Source organism: Stigmatopora nigra, chromosome 19 (assembly GCF_051989575.1).
Source record: "Stigmatopora nigra isolate UIUO_SnigA chromosome 19, RoL_Snig_1.1, whole genome shotgun sequence".
Lineage (NCBI taxonomy): Eukaryota > Metazoa > Chordata > Actinopteri > Syngnathiformes > Syngnathidae > Stigmatopora > Stigmatopora nigra.
In genome coordinates, this window is record NC_135526.1 from 5,716,048 (window position 1) to 5,732,602 (window position 16,555).

At 38.8% G+C, this 16,555-nt stretch overlaps 1 protein-coding gene across 8 annotated transcripts in view; it reads right to left on the reverse strand.

Annotated features, from left to right (window-relative positions):
• The window catches only part of ncam1a (neural cell adhesion molecule 1a), a 108,609-nt gene that overhangs the window by 9,794 nt on the left and 82,260 nt on the right, over positions 1-16,555 (reverse strand). For 5 of the 8 annotated variants that reach the window (XM_077740263.1, XM_077740266.1, XM_077740265.1 and 2 more), the window contains exons 6-18: positions 16,136-16,210; positions 15,016-15,225; positions 14,797-14,940; positions 12,153-12,290; positions 11,937-12,054; positions 11,327-11,487; positions 10,811-10,953; positions 9,828-9,857; positions 7,240-7,390; positions 5,893-6,077; positions 5,734-5,830; positions 4,966-5,133; positions 2,626-2,751 (exon numbers count right to left, since the gene is read on the reverse strand). In XM_077740263.1, the coding sequence (XP_077596389.1) occupies positions 2,626-2,751; positions 4,966-5,133; positions 5,734-5,830; positions 5,893-6,077; positions 7,240-7,390; positions 9,828-9,857; positions 10,811-10,953; positions 11,327-11,487; positions 11,937-12,054; positions 12,153-12,290; positions 14,797-14,940; positions 15,016-15,225; positions 16,136-16,210 (1,746 nt within the window). The remainder of the gene's footprint in view (positions 1-2,625; positions 2,752-4,965; positions 5,134-5,733; positions 5,831-5,892; positions 6,078-7,239; positions 7,391-9,827; positions 9,858-10,810; positions 10,954-11,326; positions 11,488-11,936; positions 12,055-12,152; positions 12,291-14,796; positions 14,941-15,015; positions 15,226-16,135; positions 16,211-16,555) is intronic. The other 3 variants (XM_077740267.1, XM_077740264.1, XM_077740269.1) reach the window with 1 other exon arrangement.

Below are 16,555 nucleotides of genomic sequence, written 5' to 3' on the forward strand. Positions count from 1 at the left end.
GAGACAACATTTGGCGTGCAGCATTAATGTCATTGGTTGTCCGTTTAGAAAATTGAGTAATGATAAATAGAAGGTCAGGAAATAGTAGAAGTAACTAGGGATGTCTCTTATCCAATCATATAAGCGGAAATGACCTTACTGCATTTTAAGAAGACATAAAACACAGTTAAACTAAATATGACATAACTTAAGCTCAACTCATTGCCTGCCATTGCTGAAAAGAGCCACACTATTCTTTAAAATTGGGAAAATCGCACACATTTGATTTAAAACTATTTCTAAAATAGTAAGAAAAATAATGTATCATATTCTGACATAATTTAAGCTTAACTTATTGGCCGCCATTGCTGAAAAGAGCCACACTATTCTTTAAAATTGGGATAATCGCACACATTTGATTTTAAACTATTTCTAAAATAGTAAGAAAAATAATGTATTTTCTACTGACAATGCAAAGTAAAACAAATAAACAAATAAATAAGGTCACATTGTCTATCTAAAACATTTCCACCAAAGACAAATGTCCATACAGTGATAATTGCACTTTTACAAGAATGCACATCAGCATTAATCTTTAACGTTAGTCGACAAAGAGAGCCATTTAGGTTTGAATTGTAGCCGCGTTAATGGGTTATGGCGGAAGTCACTGGCATGAGCGGTGTCTCAATAATGGATGCCACATTCGACAAAAGACCGGCGTTGGAAAATGGCCTCGTCTTGGGTAACACGCTTTGATTGGTCGACAAATGATAAGCAAAAGTTACCTTCTGTTGGCCGGCGATGTCGACATCATCAGCACCATGCAAGAGCCACATGTCATAGTCACATGATGGGCAACCGCATGATTGGTCGAAAGGGTATGTGTGAGGAGGTGGGGTGGGGCGGGGCAGGAAGAGGGATGGGAAGGGTACAAAGAGGAAAGTTTTGGAAAAATGATGAGAATGTGAACGTAATAAACATAAAAAAACAAACAAAAAGAACAATGTAATGAGCACGGAAAAAAGAAAATGTCAACAGAAATAATTAAAGTGAAAGTTTCAAATGTTACTTAAGACAATGTGATGAAAAGGTTTTAAGATGGTGTCAATTACTCGGTAATGGGCTCCAATTTGTGAATTATTCTCTAAGAAGCGCGCAAAAGACTCAAAGCTTCAATGGTAATTAGGAAAACCTGTCCTGCATTTATATTATGCATTAATTTTTTTTTTTTATTTGAGTACTACTTCTGCCGTACCTGACATAAACAGAAAAAGTGTTTGACCTTGATTCTTGGTAAAAAAAACAACACACTCAGTTTAGTTTATGCAAATTAGTCCATAAAGTGTGAGAATAAGCTTTGATTGTTACATATATTCCATTTTTTTCTATTTCTATTCCCCCAAACCTTTTTTTCCAGTTGAGCTGTATTCTCTGAATAAACAATATAATAGAAAGAACCATCAGAGGAGTACACAAAAAATTATATGTACCACCAAATGAACACTCTCCCCCAGCTCAATGGAATTTGACATTTGTTGCAGTCAATGGTATCCAATAAGAAACTGTGCTGCTGATGACATCCAGCTGCAGGTCCCCCTGTACTACTTTTGGTTTTCTTTGCCATGATAACGCTGAAAATGTGAAATCAATCAAGTATGACCATACCATACTTGATTTGTTTGAATTCACATTTTTGTCAACAGACAATATGCTAGAATCTGCAATATCTAGACTATAAGTCCCACCCTTTTCCAATTTTAGAGGGGCCTGCAACTTTTATTTTTTTCACTGTAACCACCAAAAGCATATGTTATAATTCTTAAACTATAGTAATGCCTAAAAAAAAACCACAAAAAAACCCTCAACTCAATATATTGCATGAAGAGGTCCATAATTTAACTGTTGTACCCCATTTCACCAATATATTAAAATATATTGTATATTAATGGTTTTTAATAAGTTAAAAAAAGCAACTTATATTCCGGTGTGACATATATATTCATATTCTTTGGCTAGTACGAGTTAGACCCCAAAATATGCAGTCGATACACTGTTACTATCAACCAATCTCACACCAAACTCAATAATTTGAGTGCAATTATTATGCAGTAGATTCAACTGAATATATGCAGTACTATATAAAATCACACTAACAGCAAGCCATGACAACCAACACACTGCAACAGTTGGTGGCATACTCACTACGCGCCATACTGGTGGTGACGATAATGGGAGGAGCTTGTGATGAAGCTGAAAGATGGTAGGGACATATTGATTGCCTCATGCATTTTTGCTATAGAGAATAACTTCAAAAGACTTCTACGTTTAACGCTTAAGAGCGTTGTAAAGATTGTCGGGATTGGCTCTCTTTAAATGTAATCCTTACGGGGGGGATTTAAATGCAAACACATCCTAGTCTTTAACATTTCGACCAGTAAGTACCTCATTGATTTCCTTATGATAATACACCTCGGTTCCGAGTTGCGGCGACCTCATTTAAAGAGCTCGCTCGACACTAATGAGCTGAATTTGCAATTTACTGGCCGACAGGGAAAGATGCTAAAGAGGGAAGCTGAATAGAGTGGCAGAAAGCAAAAGCTCCAGGGTTTTCAGGGCCAAAGTAAAGACAGAATGGCGGGTACGTACGGATGGGTCCAGTCTTGAATTTGATGGCAGCGCTAGTCTCGCTTTCGCCTTTGCCGTTGATGGCTGATATCTTGACCTCGTACATGGTGTCGGGGTTTAGGCCGGCGATGTTGATGCTGCTCATATCTGTCAAGGAAAAAAAATAACTTAGTAAATATTCGGCATAATTAAAAGAAGATGTTGTTCAGAAAGTGGAGCCTAATTTTCCATAAATTTTAATAATTATTGACCTTTTTTAGGGCGGGGTTAAACGCTCAAAGCATTTTGAATAGGAAGGCCTGCTAGTAAAAAATGTATCAGAATTTGGGTCATGTGGGCCAACCTTTTACTATAACTATTTTTATTACTATTTCATTTTTAATTAAATACTTCAATGAAATCTGTCGTAAAAATCTTTTTTTTTAAAAGAGCATTTTCATTAAACACCCTGCTTTCAAAATATTACTATAATTTGAAGTCAATTGATTGGTTTGGCAATATTTTTGTTTTATACTAAGAAATTGGACGATATCCAACATAATCAGCTTTTTTGGCCACTGTTTTTATTGCTGGAAAAATAAAAGTAAAAAAGGCCTACCGCATGAACTTAAAGCTTGTTTAATTTGACGCCGTTTGTTAGCCCAGGGGAACGTGCACCAACAGTTATATGATCAAATATCCATTATTTACACAGAGGCGGTTAGCATCAATCTGCAGTGCAGTAAAGAGAGCGTTTCTTCAAATATTCAATTAAGTTGGCCTTTAGGCAAAAGAAAAAAATCTTAGTCACATAAATAAACGGAATACACAAATCTGAGGCGTTGCAATGCGAGAGCTTTCTTTGAATATTTAACAAATTCAGTACCGATAAACACCATTAAACTCACTAGCTGCCATTGACAGTTATATCTATTTAAAGTGGGAGGATTGGCCACCATCCCTTCCAGTTCAAATGGATTGGACTTGGAGTGATGAACTCATTTAAATTAACAAAAGGAAGGTGTAAAAGTCACATGATTGGACACACTGAGAGAGATACAAAGTAAATAAAAGGACATATTTATATTTTTAGACTTGATTAGGTGGCTTCATCATTAGACCCCATTCGAATGTATTGTGTTACATGTGGCAGTACTTGTTTTAAACATGGGATGGCAGTCCTGCTTTGTATTATTAGAGTGACATTTGATCACTAAGTGTAGAATACAGTATTTAGCCAAATAAAGTTAGCAAAGTGTTGTACTTTTTTTGTCAGTTGTTTAGAAATGAATAACAAACAGTGCAAATTAAGTGACATTTTTTTTTTTAATCACCAGATTGGATCAACAAATCATAATAAAGGAGTTTTGTATATTTGAACAAAGCTACTGGGAAATGACAACTGGTCAAGCAGTGATAGTAGATAATTACATATATGGAGTGACGCAATTAGAAGGAAAGCATATAATTTGATGAAACATTATTTATGGATGTAAAAGCCAGAACTTGGCTTTTGAATGCTCTCAATTTACGTCTGTTTTTGGTCAGCCATTTATTCACTCGCGGTGGGTTTTATGATGTCATTACTGTTAAGCACCAACTAGGGCATTATTGATTTAATTAAAGGGGACTGTTGGGTATTTTTCACCATACTGAGGACCATTTTTTTGTTATTTACAATGGGTGTGTACAGCAAAATGCTAAGTGAGTCCTTTAAAAGTGCTTTTTTTTTTTTTGGTGCATTGGTTTACATGACAGGTGGCTCTCGGGCAATGAGATGACAGCAGCCGGCGAGCAAAGCCGCTGACAGATACGCCCCATGCGGCAAACAGGACAGGAAACATCCAGATACGGCTGCGCCACTGCGTCTCGGCGGGACCGGGCTATTATCTGGGGCCCGAGAAGACTGTCAACTCAGCCATGCTCCCCCCCCGACCAGACGTTGGCCGCATGCGGCACTGTCATGTTTGGATTAGCTCCTGGTGATAGCTCCAGTCTTATCTTCCCCTCCTTCTACCATGTCAAAAAATCTTTTTTGGTCAGGAAAAGTTGACAAAGGGAAGTCTAGGGTCTTCTTTCAGGTTTTGAATGGCCAAAATGGAGCAAATCCAGTCAACTGATTTATTGTATCAAAAACTGAGACAGCGTTTTATGAATCTTCAAAAGATGTGATGCTTTTTTTATATATGCACATTCTTTCTCTGTACCCATAACTGAGTGGGTACCCTTGAATTTAAAAGGCCTTATTACTGAAAGAAAGAAAATACCCCTAAATATTGTAAGAAAAAACATGACCTAGTTTCTGCATGTAGTTTTTTGGTAGGCAAAACATGGCTATGACAGTTCTATATGGCGGTTCAACATATAATTTGATTTTCTTGCCTTCTGTGGCGTCGTACTCCTTTGCATTCCAGCTTTTTCCATCTGTACGCCATTGCACCCGATATTTGATGATAGGCACTCCTCCAAAAGAATCAGGTTCGTCAAATTCCACCACAGCCGAGCTGGAGAAAGGCTCCGTCCGTCGGATCTCTGGTGGTGACGGAACCTCTGCAATGCACAAGAACAGGTCAGAGGTCACAAAAGGAATTTTGTGAGATCCCGAGAATAAATGGAACCATTCTTAGTAAACCTGCAGGGTATGTTTGGTGATGGCTGTGGGCTGTAGTTTAGACACCCATGATTTGGATCCTTTAAAAGAAATCTAGAGAAGCCTATAAAGAGTGTAATTGGTTGATTATGTTACCACGGTTAATCCAGCCTCAGCGTGTTCAGTTAAGGTCTGCTGGAGGAAACATTTTCAAGGTAGAGTGATCCAATCTATTGTAGAAGACATCCCAGAGGGAATTCTGATTTCCATTGCAGTGTGACATTTCATTTTGTACAAGCTGTCCTTTAAAATCTTGCATTTTATTGGTAAAATGCAATTGTCATTGAACTGGGTATCATCCAGCCTTTCATAGTCAATATTACTTCTCATATGTTTGGCTTTAAACCAATAGCCTCTATAAAACTGGCATTTTTATATGACATAATCCAATGTCAAAATCAATACCATTGAAACAGGAGCTATGTTTAATTTATACACTGCACACAATCAATTCAGATTTATGGACATCAAATCCTCCTTAAAATGACTCCAACTCAAACCTGCTTGGATGAGAAGAAACTCCTTGGACTCGGTACCCAAGGCGTTGGTTGCCGTGCAATTGAAGCTTCCAAAGTCACTCTGAGATTCGGGCGAGACCTAAACAAACCATAAAATACTAAGAATCTGCTATATAATGACAGAAATGTGAACATTTTTACCTCCAGGTAGCTGATGCCCGGCGTGCTGTAGATCTTCACCCCCGTGTTGTTTGCGGAAGGTAATTGGAGGCCGTCTCGAAACCACGTAACGGAAGCCCCGGGATGGGCCTCCACCTCACAGCTGATATTAGCAGGGTTTCCCTCCCATGTGTACACCGTCACCACTCCCAGAATCTTTGGGGCGTCTGCAATGTCATGGCAAATGGTCAGGATTAGAACCTGCAGCAGCATTGACAATAAACTACCTTATTTTCACAACTACAAGGCGCACCACATTATAAGGCGCACCCTCAATGAATGACATATTTACATTTTTTTCCCATATATAAAGCACACTGGATTATAAGGCGCCCTGTCTATTTTGGAGAAAATTTAAGACTTTGAAGTGCGCCTTATAGTTGTGAAAATATAGTAATTATTTGGTCGAGCGTGAAAATAATGCTCATTTATGCAATGCGGAAGGAAGACAAGTATGGCTGTTTTTATCCGGCTTCCCTTTTAGGAGTGCAGTGTAAAAACTAGACAAGTTGGACATGCCAGTCAAGGGTGAGCTTCCATTAACCTGTTTGGCAAAGGGCTTGACGTGCAAGTCATGTGGCAAGTTCAAGTTTAAATAAAGGCCAACAGGTTGGAGCTTTGGGCGAGATGGGAGAAGAAATGCTCTGTTGATCTCAATGAGATGTTGTGAGTCGTATTGATTTGTCTGCCAACAGAAGCTAAAATATATATGGATGGGGGAGGGAAAACAAAAGGCTGAGAAGTTGCCTGGATCCTGTCAAAGTCCATTTTCGCGATAGCTCATCATCAGATTTGGGGTTGATGATGTGTCAAGGTTAGAGAAAACCGGTCCCTGAACTCAGTCGGCCATGATATTTGAGGTCGTCGACCTTTGACTTTGGGTCTATGGAGCTCTCATTGATAATGACCAAAAATACTTTTTCGCCACCAGCCATTGAAGAAAGATTTGAATGCATACCTGTCAACTTATAACCCATATTTTATACATTTTAAATTGTGTACGCTGTATAACAACCCTTTTTTAAAGTCATTTATATGTTTTTTTAATCGCTTAATAAGGAGAATTGCAATTATTGGTAAGGGGAGCAATTGGCCGAGGTTGACAGGTAGGTGATTAGTTGCTTTGAAATGACACACTCAATTAAAACCCTTCAGCTATAGAATTAGCATTACAAAGTTTGGGATTGTCCCCTCAGATCATTTTAAGAAAATTGTTTCATCATTACGCTGCTGGAAAAGAACCTAGTATTGATTGAATCTTTCAGACTAGATTACCAATGTTTGTGAATCAAGACTGGCAATCATTTTGATACAGTCAGGAGGACTTACAGCGAACTTCCAAGTAAAGAGGTTGGTTGTCCTGACCGATAGAGTTGCTGGCCGTGCACAGGTATTGTCCAGCATACGTGAAGTCGACATTTTTCAAGAGGAGGGACGACACTCGAGCGTGGCTGCGAACCACAATGTTTCTGTCGTGGCTCTGTGAGAGTGAAGAGACAAAGGAAATGTCATATTATGAAGGCTACATCCTAGCTTCACTTCCAATTATATGGTGATTCCATGCATGATAGGCACGTTCCTAGGGAGAAAGAAACGTGGGGAGTTAGAGGTGACATCAGTTAGAAAGAATGAGTGCACAAGATGGTATGAATTGTTGCTATTATTATTAAATCTATACGGAAAACCCAACTCTCCAAAAATGTCCATTCATATGAGCAAAAATAAAACATTTATAGGCGGTATACGTGCTTTTAAGAAGAGTATTCTCTTATAAAAAAATTAAAAATAAAAATACCATGTGCCAAGCGTCATCGCCATTGACGCCCAAGGCTAAATCTCTTGGTAAGAACTAGGATTCAGCAGCAAAAAAAAAACATTTGTACGCTTCCGATTACTCAACAAGCAGGGGCATTAATTTGGACGCCGTGTCCGTCTTGCAAAATTAAGACTATCCATATGCGTTAATGAAGAAACGAGGCTTGTTGCCGTTTGTAATTGTGTCGGCGTGACCGTTTTCACGCTACCGAGCTCTAGTGGATGACATGTATTATATACATGCTCAATGAATATTAATAGAAAGGCATTAAAACTGAAATGAGATGTATTTATTAATATGTGCTGTTAGTGAGAGTTGTCACCCAGAGGGAGGAGAGCTGTTCAAATGTTTTTATCAGCCACCACCATGGTGCTTCTTCATTATTCATAGTTCTATTTTTCAACCTCCACCATTTCCAAAGAATGGCTGCTAGCGAAGCTATTAACTCATTGGTTGCCGTCGACTACGACTGACATTTGTTTCGTTTCGACTGGAACTTTGGCAGAGAATGAAGTTTTTTCATTGGCACGTCTATTTCGTATGTAGCAAGAATTGGAATTAATTTGTGTTGAAAGCGTGACATGTTTTTAGTCAAAACTGAAAACTGAAAAGTCGTAAGAACGTGTTCACTAATTCAGGATCTCGATGAGTGTTGCCGTCATTAAGCAGTGATTTGGACAGGTAGCGATTAGTGTCAGGCCTCTTTTAATAAGTTATGGCTGGCTCCTTTTATCTGGAATGCCACTGGCTTGACGAGGCTGTCGGAAACTTAACGACAATGCGCCCTGACTGGTGGTTGATTGATGATCACATGGACTCGTTCAGCCAGAGAGAAACGCTATCAGCGCCCTAGCTAAAGATCGGCTGAGATCGATGCCGATGTAATCAATGAGAGCACATGAATCAATAGGTGATTTTCTGTGGCGGTACAAATAACGATCCAATAGGGTTCTGTTCTCCTAATTACTGCGGGATAGTCATTTTGCGATGGTTCTCAGCAGCCAAAGATTGAAAACAGGGGGGATGAAGTATGATATTTAAATTGTGGATTCAGCGCCCTTTTAACCTGGAGAGATAAGAACGCAGTGAGAACGATGCGTAGTCTAAAAGTCAAGACATTTTAAATTTTTTTCCCTGTATTTCAGTCTTGATATCATAATCTACTTGTTGAGCAAGTGGACTAAAAAATTGGAACCAGGACCACTATCAAATTCTAAAGACTAACAACTGTCTTTGCAAAAGCTGCTTGTGAAAGATCTTCCTAAAAAATATGAGAAATGAATTGACAGCAAAATGTATGTTTAACTCTTATGTGTCTATTTTAAAAAGATAAAATCAATTAATAGACTTTTCTGCTAAACCAAGTGTGGCTCTTAAGCAGTATCCAATCATAGCACAAGTCACATTTCAATGGGTGTGATGCCAGTTGCAGCTCAACTCTGAGTCTGATTGGTTATTACAACTCTCTATCAATTAAATGTGCCCTCAAAATTAATTCTGAAAGCTTCTGGCAGATTTTATACAATCTGGCAAGGCCTGGCTGCCCCCTGGGGGTCCGCCAAAAGTTCATATATCAACACAAGTAGTGCTTTTGCTTGGCATCCAGTGCATCTCAATATTATTCATCATCTTTCATGTAAATATTGATTGTGTTGATGGTTGTTTGGAATGAGCTCAAATATGTGGTAAATCATTCCTTCTGTAAACAACAGGTAGCCGGGAGAAGAAATAATTTTCATATAAATATGCGTTATAAATCCCCAAGACTTTATTGCAGCCATTACATTTTAATCACTCTGCTGCAAAATGACAGTTCTCACTGGTACCCACAGACAAAAGACTCATTTATGCTTATATATATATATCTATTTTTTCTTAAATAATTTCAGATTCAGCTTTGCAAAAACCAATTGACAAAAAAGTGGGAGGTCTACTTTCAAAAAAAAACTAAAGAGATGGAATTAAAAGTGGCACGTGACTAATGTGGAGACAGTTAGTGGTTTGCTATCATCACACACGCTTAAAGTGGGTTGCAAACTCTTGAAAGAGGGGTGCACTAGTGCATTTAATTCAAGGGGGCCCGTGCAATTACGTCTTTTACCTCGTACTGGTCGGGTCGCGTCCATGAAGCCTAGAGAGGACAAACAAAAAACAACAACAACACAGTCTAGCTTTTGTATTGGAGTCAAACAGGGCGAGAATAGACGGAACCTGGTGATATATACTGTACATATATATTTTTCATAACATTCTGCTGTGATTTTTTTGATGAATTTGTCACTATAACACATGGATAAAAGCCCACCCTGGTTAAGAAGAAATGGAATTCTAACTCCATCTATGGAACCCAATGAATAAACCAGCAACAACCAGTTAAAATAGCCATAACATCACAAGTATGCATCTTCCCCCCCCCCACCCCCCCAGGGTATTCTACAGAAATAGTGTGTACAAAGGTGTATACATGGCAAAAAAAAGAAGGTTGCAATCATTTTTTTTGACAAAAACCTAATGTCCATTTCATCTTTACTGCTTTACGTGCGACTACACATTCTCACACCAATTATGTATTCAGAAAGAGACATTCAGTTGTCCATCTATCTTATACTCTGAAAGAAATGCAACTATTCGTCCTCTTTTGTGCACATATGACATTTAGAGTAATCAGCCAGTCTCACACACCATCTCCATTACCAACGAGGAGTCATTTTTTTTGATAAATGGAGATGTAATTACACTATCTCATTCAACAGCTCTTCTTTTATTGAACGCTTATTCTAACTTTTTCCCTCATTTCTATAAAACCCAAATCCAACCGTGGTTCTACAATAATGTAAACAGGCATTTAATGATATCTTGCCCCTTTTCCTGACCTCTTTTTTTGCTTTTTTTACTAACGTACCAACCATTTTTTCCCTTATGTGCATAGATTAGTATTCCAAAGTGAACCTAATAACAGCAATGATAAAAATGTCAATGATCCATTAACATCACTTTCTAATAAATGTAATTAAAGACTAACATGTTGTAGAATTTAAGGAAATAATACATTATTTGTATGATTTTAATTGACTTTATTCTTACCTGTTCACCTTCGGAGAACATCCTGTTTTGGAAGCTCCAGGAGATGGATGGCGTGGGGTCACCCGAGGCCTCACAGGTCAGGGTGACCTCTTCGTCGAACTCTGTTGCCGTCTCGTTGTTCAAGTAAGTAATCTTAGCTTGCACTAGTTGGGGAAGCAAAAGTCACACATTCAGAATATAGTCCTTTCAAATTGTGTGTTTCGTGATAATGAGCTCTTGGATGAATGTTTCGCAATGGAGTCCCGCTTTTTTTGCCAGCTTTTTCAGCTCAAATAGATCCGAATACGGGAGCCATGCTGAGGATATTAGCTCTAAAAGATAAACACTATTTGCCTGAAGCCTTGGGAAGCCACTGATGGGAAAACTAAAGAATTGTGGCACATTTAAAAACTAAACTAAACAACTGACGGTCTTAGACATTCAATCCACTTCAAAGACTGGATGTCTATCATTTAATGCAAGTTAAATATGGCATCCCTTAAGTTCAAATGGATTCCAATGTATTTTTTTCCTTACCAAAAACGTTGAGACTGATTTCTTGGCTCATCTCACCCGCCTTGTTTTTGGCTAAACAGGTGTAATCTCCTTCATCCACTTTGACGACACCTTTAATAACCAGCTCGGAGCCGTCTTCATTCAGAGTGTACTTATCCCCTGACTCCAGAATAATGTTGTTGCTGCAAACCGGGAGAGAAAAACAAAGGAAAAGCGGTCACTTTGGCTTCGGCAAAAAAACCATTTTATTCTGGAATGTTTCATTTCGAGACGTCAGGAAAAGAATGTGAAATCAGGGCAACTCAACAATGCTTAAATCATGGCAATTTGACATAACAAGCATTCTTTTCTATCCAATTGTTTCTTAATAAGTATTGGTAGTGGATTTTGAAAGCTTGGTTTAAAATCTACCAGTATAATTTCTAAGACATCAAACTATAAAAAGTTACAATTTCAAGTCAATCTTAGAAGCAATGATGGAATTATTATTATTATTTTTATAAAAAACGTCCTTTAGACCATGTCTTAATGCATTTTTTCATCGTATTTGATAAACCGCTCATAGAATTGCACACCAAAAAAGACTAATGTCAAATTTGCAGATACATTTAGTTTTTTACACCATACTTACTGGACCCATGTGACGGCAGGTTCCGGGAATCCGTCGGCGTCGCACGCCAAAAGGCTGGAGAAACCCATGTCGGCGGTGGCGTTGACTTCCGTCTGCCTGGCACGGATAGTTGGGAAAACTAAAAACAAAACACAAAAGGGACCCAAAGTGACCAAATGATTCACTGACGGAAGGAAGATGATTTCTGAGTATGGCCACGGATAGGAAAAAGCTTACCGTTAACCACGACGTTGATCATTTTAAAATTGATTTCTCCGGTCTCCATGACGCGGGCCTCGCAGTTGTACGATCCTTCGTCGGTCTTTTTGATGCCGCGGATTAGCAGGTGGCCGTTTTCTATGATGTTGTAGCGCACTGGAAAGGGGAACAAAAAAAAAAGCTATTGCAAATATCTAGAGAGGTTAAATTCTGTTAGATTTGCATACCCGTGTGATTATATTGTGGTTAATTAAATGCTGCTGAAGGTGCTTTATAATGCATTGACTTGTAATTTTATAGATATAATTTTGGCATTCAATGAACTGCACAAGTTGTTTGGCTGCCACTTTATTCCGGATTAAAAAGCAGAAACATTGTCGTTTAATCCAATTGGTGCAAATGATCCTCCAATAAATGACTCCAAATTTGCAGGTAATGTAGAGGTAGAGGATTCTCATTTGATTAGAAGTAAATAAGACAAATGTTCTTCATTGTACTTTTATATTAGCCATTAGTTTCTAGTTTTTAGTCAGCAAAAATGAGCACATTTTAACCTTTGAGGGGAATAAAAGCTATTTGCTCTTTGTACGACCAAATGCCGCCCAGACTGTGAAATTCCAACTTTAATTAAACCACCTTCCTCAAAGCAAAAGTAGGGAAGTTTAAATGATTCAAGAGTTGGCGGTTGAGCCCAAATTGAAATAGCTCAATTATGCTAGCTAATTGAAGAAGTGCTTTAAAGAGAGAGAGAGAGATGAGAAAGCTTTCGGCACCACCGTGGAGCTTGGCAACCTCTTAGTGCCCATTTAAAACCACATCATCAAATGTACTGCATTAACTCTTTGATTGCCATTGACAGCAATCCACGACCTAATTTACAAAGGTTAAATAGACCAATCCTTGATGTTCCTCGCTATTTATCCTCACAAGGCTCGTGGGGGTCCCACTAAGGCCCACTAAGGATTGATTGCAAGCCAAACTCAGGGCACGATAAGACAAAAGAAACATTGGACCTGAGGACAATATAGCATAAAATTAGCCTAACATGCATATTTTTGGGGTGTGGGAGGAAACCGGAGTACCCGGAGAAAACCCACACATTTTCCCACAAGAATGGCCTCAGAACAGATAGCATGCAAACCAGCGGAAAAGTTTAGACATCCCTGTTGCGGGCTCAGACAGTGAAGGAACGCGAGATTTTCTGACGAAATCTAACCTCAGATCATCTTGAAAGACATCCTCTGTTTATTAACGTCATTTTCAACAAACATGCGTATTGCTTCGACACCGGGCAGCTGCTTGATGACTCGCGGCGAGCACATTGCACCCTGGTGTCAAAGCCTCGCGCCGTGACAGTAAATCGAATTGCGTGGGTTATCCTTATGCGCAGAGAGGCACTGCAGTTGTTTCTCTGAGATGCTCAACCTGCTTCCAGCTGAGTTGAACGTTGAGGAAATCAACAAATGTTTGGAACTTTTGTGAGGAACTTTCGAATTCTAGGCTGCTGTTGAAGCTTTTCTCTGTACCCCCCCTATCCCTTCATTTTTACCGCAGTGTTGTCGACTCCCAGATGCATGAAATGCGATGGTATGAGACACAACCGCACCCTGGATTTTCCAGAATTTTGCTCTATTGTGGGAAATTGCCTTCAATATTAGAGCTTCCACTGAAACGGATCAAGCTGACTGCATTTAAGAATCCGCTCCGTTTTTCTGATAGCAACGACAGTAAAGTCTTTCATTACTATAGTTTTTTTTTCTGTTCTGTTCAAATTCCTTTTGTTTCTTTTTGACACCATTCTACTCGGTCTGCTGGGTTGAAAAAAAAAATCAAATATTCGCATTCATGTATTATCCAGGATTTTTTTTAGCTTTGTTTCCAAGTGACGGACTGAAAATCTTGGAAGTGACAATATTAACTGTACAACTAAGACTCAGGCAAGGCATTATTAATAACAGTATTGTTAAATTAATTAAATTTGACAGACATCCAAATCATTTGATCTGGGAGGATGGCAGCAACTGAGCTAGCACTCTTAGTTCAAATAGATTAGAAGTCGCTAGTGTTGAACTAATTGTAAATTAAGGTCGACATCATCAGGTGATCGGACGTTTGGTGGCCAGTCTTTTGGTCCCTTTTGGTCGCCGGTTAAATGGTGACAGCGGGTTTACTGTTGAAATCAGCTCTCAAAATTATATATATATGTGAGACAGTTTAATATCTAGGAGAGAGATAGTTTAATATTTAAGTACTGTTTAATATATCTAAATACTGTTTAATATATCTAAATACTGTTTAATATCTAAGTACTGTTTAAGATCTAAGTACTGTTTAATATCTAAATACTGTTTAATATCTAAATACTGCTTAATATCCAAGTACTGTTTAATATCTAAGTACTGTTTAACATCTAAGTACTGTTTAATATCTAAGTACTGTTTAGTATCTAAGTATTGTTTAATATCTAAGTACTGTTTAATATCTAAGTACTGTTTAATATCTAAGTGCTGTTTAATGTCTAAGTACTGTTTAATATCTAAGTACATTTGACCGGCGACCAAAGATCCGCTCATGCCATCATCAATAGCAATATGAGAGTTTTAAGATGAAGTGTGCCCAACTGGTAAATAAATGTAGGGATTTTAATTGGGATAGCTCTCACCATCCTTGTTGGCCTGGATCCTAACACCCTTATGCTTCCAGATGATGAAAGGCATGGGTGACCCGACCACGTCACAGATAATATCGGCGTCGTCACCCTCGTTGAACTCCTGCGGGCTGGGAACGTTCTTGAAGGTGATCTTTTCTGAAAGAACGAGATAGGAAAAGACCAGATAAAATGGTTTCGGGGGGGAAAATTCTCATGTTAATGCCCACTTACGGAAAATCTTGACCTGGACCGTAGCCTGCGCCTCCTTGTCGCCATTCTTCGCCACACATTTGTAGATACCGGCATTGTCCACATCGGCGTGGTAGATGGTCAGGGTGGAGGTGGTTTCATCATTGCGGGTCACTTGGATGTTGGGGTTGTTGGGCTGGATTTTCTCCCCATTGGGTGCAAACCAGTCAATGTCTTTGGCATCTCCAACCACTGAAGAAGGAGATTTATATTGATGTTTATTTTTTGGCTTTTGCCAGGTTTTTTTCATCAACAGTTCAGCCTGGGATCTAATTGCACGAAGCCGAAATGACAAATAAATCCCGCCTGATGTGCTGCAAATGAGAGGTTTCAAACATTTTTCAGGGCCGAAATGCTTTTTCAGCGCTTTGGAAAACTTGCATGAAAATCACTTTCCTTCCTGGAATGAAAGTGAGGGGGGTTTCAAGTATATTCCAAAGGGGCCAAGAGCAACAATTGAAGGGGAATGATACGATTTGCCACGCAAACAGCCCCAGCAGGACACTACCAGGAGAAAAGCCACGTGGCATTGGAACTCAGGGTGTTCGGCTCAGGTGGGAAGTCTGGCGTAAAATGCCTGACTGGCAACCAGGCATTCGGAAACCAAAGACTTATGGGCGGATGACTGAGTATTTCAACAAAAATGCAGTTGTAAAAATATGAACTGAAAGTCCAACGTCTTAGTCATAGTTAGATGTAAAACCACATGGCCGGTTGACTGAAAAAATGTTTAATTTACCACACACACTCACTATTTTTTAATCCCTTGACAAACGTTCACCGCTGAATGACTGCACTGTAGGTCATAATTGACCAAACCTCACCCCAAATAAACAAATATCTTAAATTACCCATGATGCTCAGTGAAGTGTATTAGATCTTTAAGTATCTGTACTTTAAAAAGAGGGATTGCAGTCCATTAGAGGAACCTAAACAAGGTAGAACCTTTTTTTTTGTATCTCAATTCTGCTTAAACGGAGAGCGTGACTATTTTTGCAAACTATTCAAACAAAGTATGCCCCCCTCTTTTGATTCAGGGTGATTGTTTGAAGGGATACGCAAAAGTTCAACAATCTCCCGTGACCACAAACTGCTCGCTTACCTTCACAGAGGAAAAACTTGGACTCTCCCACGCTGATCTCCCTGTGAGTCGGAGTGACCTGCACCTGGATGGCAGCTGCAGGGTGAGAGAAAGGAAAAAAAAAATATAAAATTATATGGTTTGTCAGTAAAAAAAATGAATGAAAAACGTGTATGAACGAATACGGAAACTATTGCAGTTGGAAACACTTCATAACATATTTTTTTCATGACTAATAGCAAAATGAAACAGATTAGAAATGTTCCACTCTTGACTTTTCCATACTTTTGGATTTTGCTAATCATTTTAGCATTGTTTTAAAAGGCAAGATTGCCATTGACAGCAATACACATTTAATTCATTGTAACTGGAAATCTTGGCAGCAAAATCCGTCCCAGTTCAAATCAATTGAAAGTCTCCATGTGACAAGCAAATTTAAAT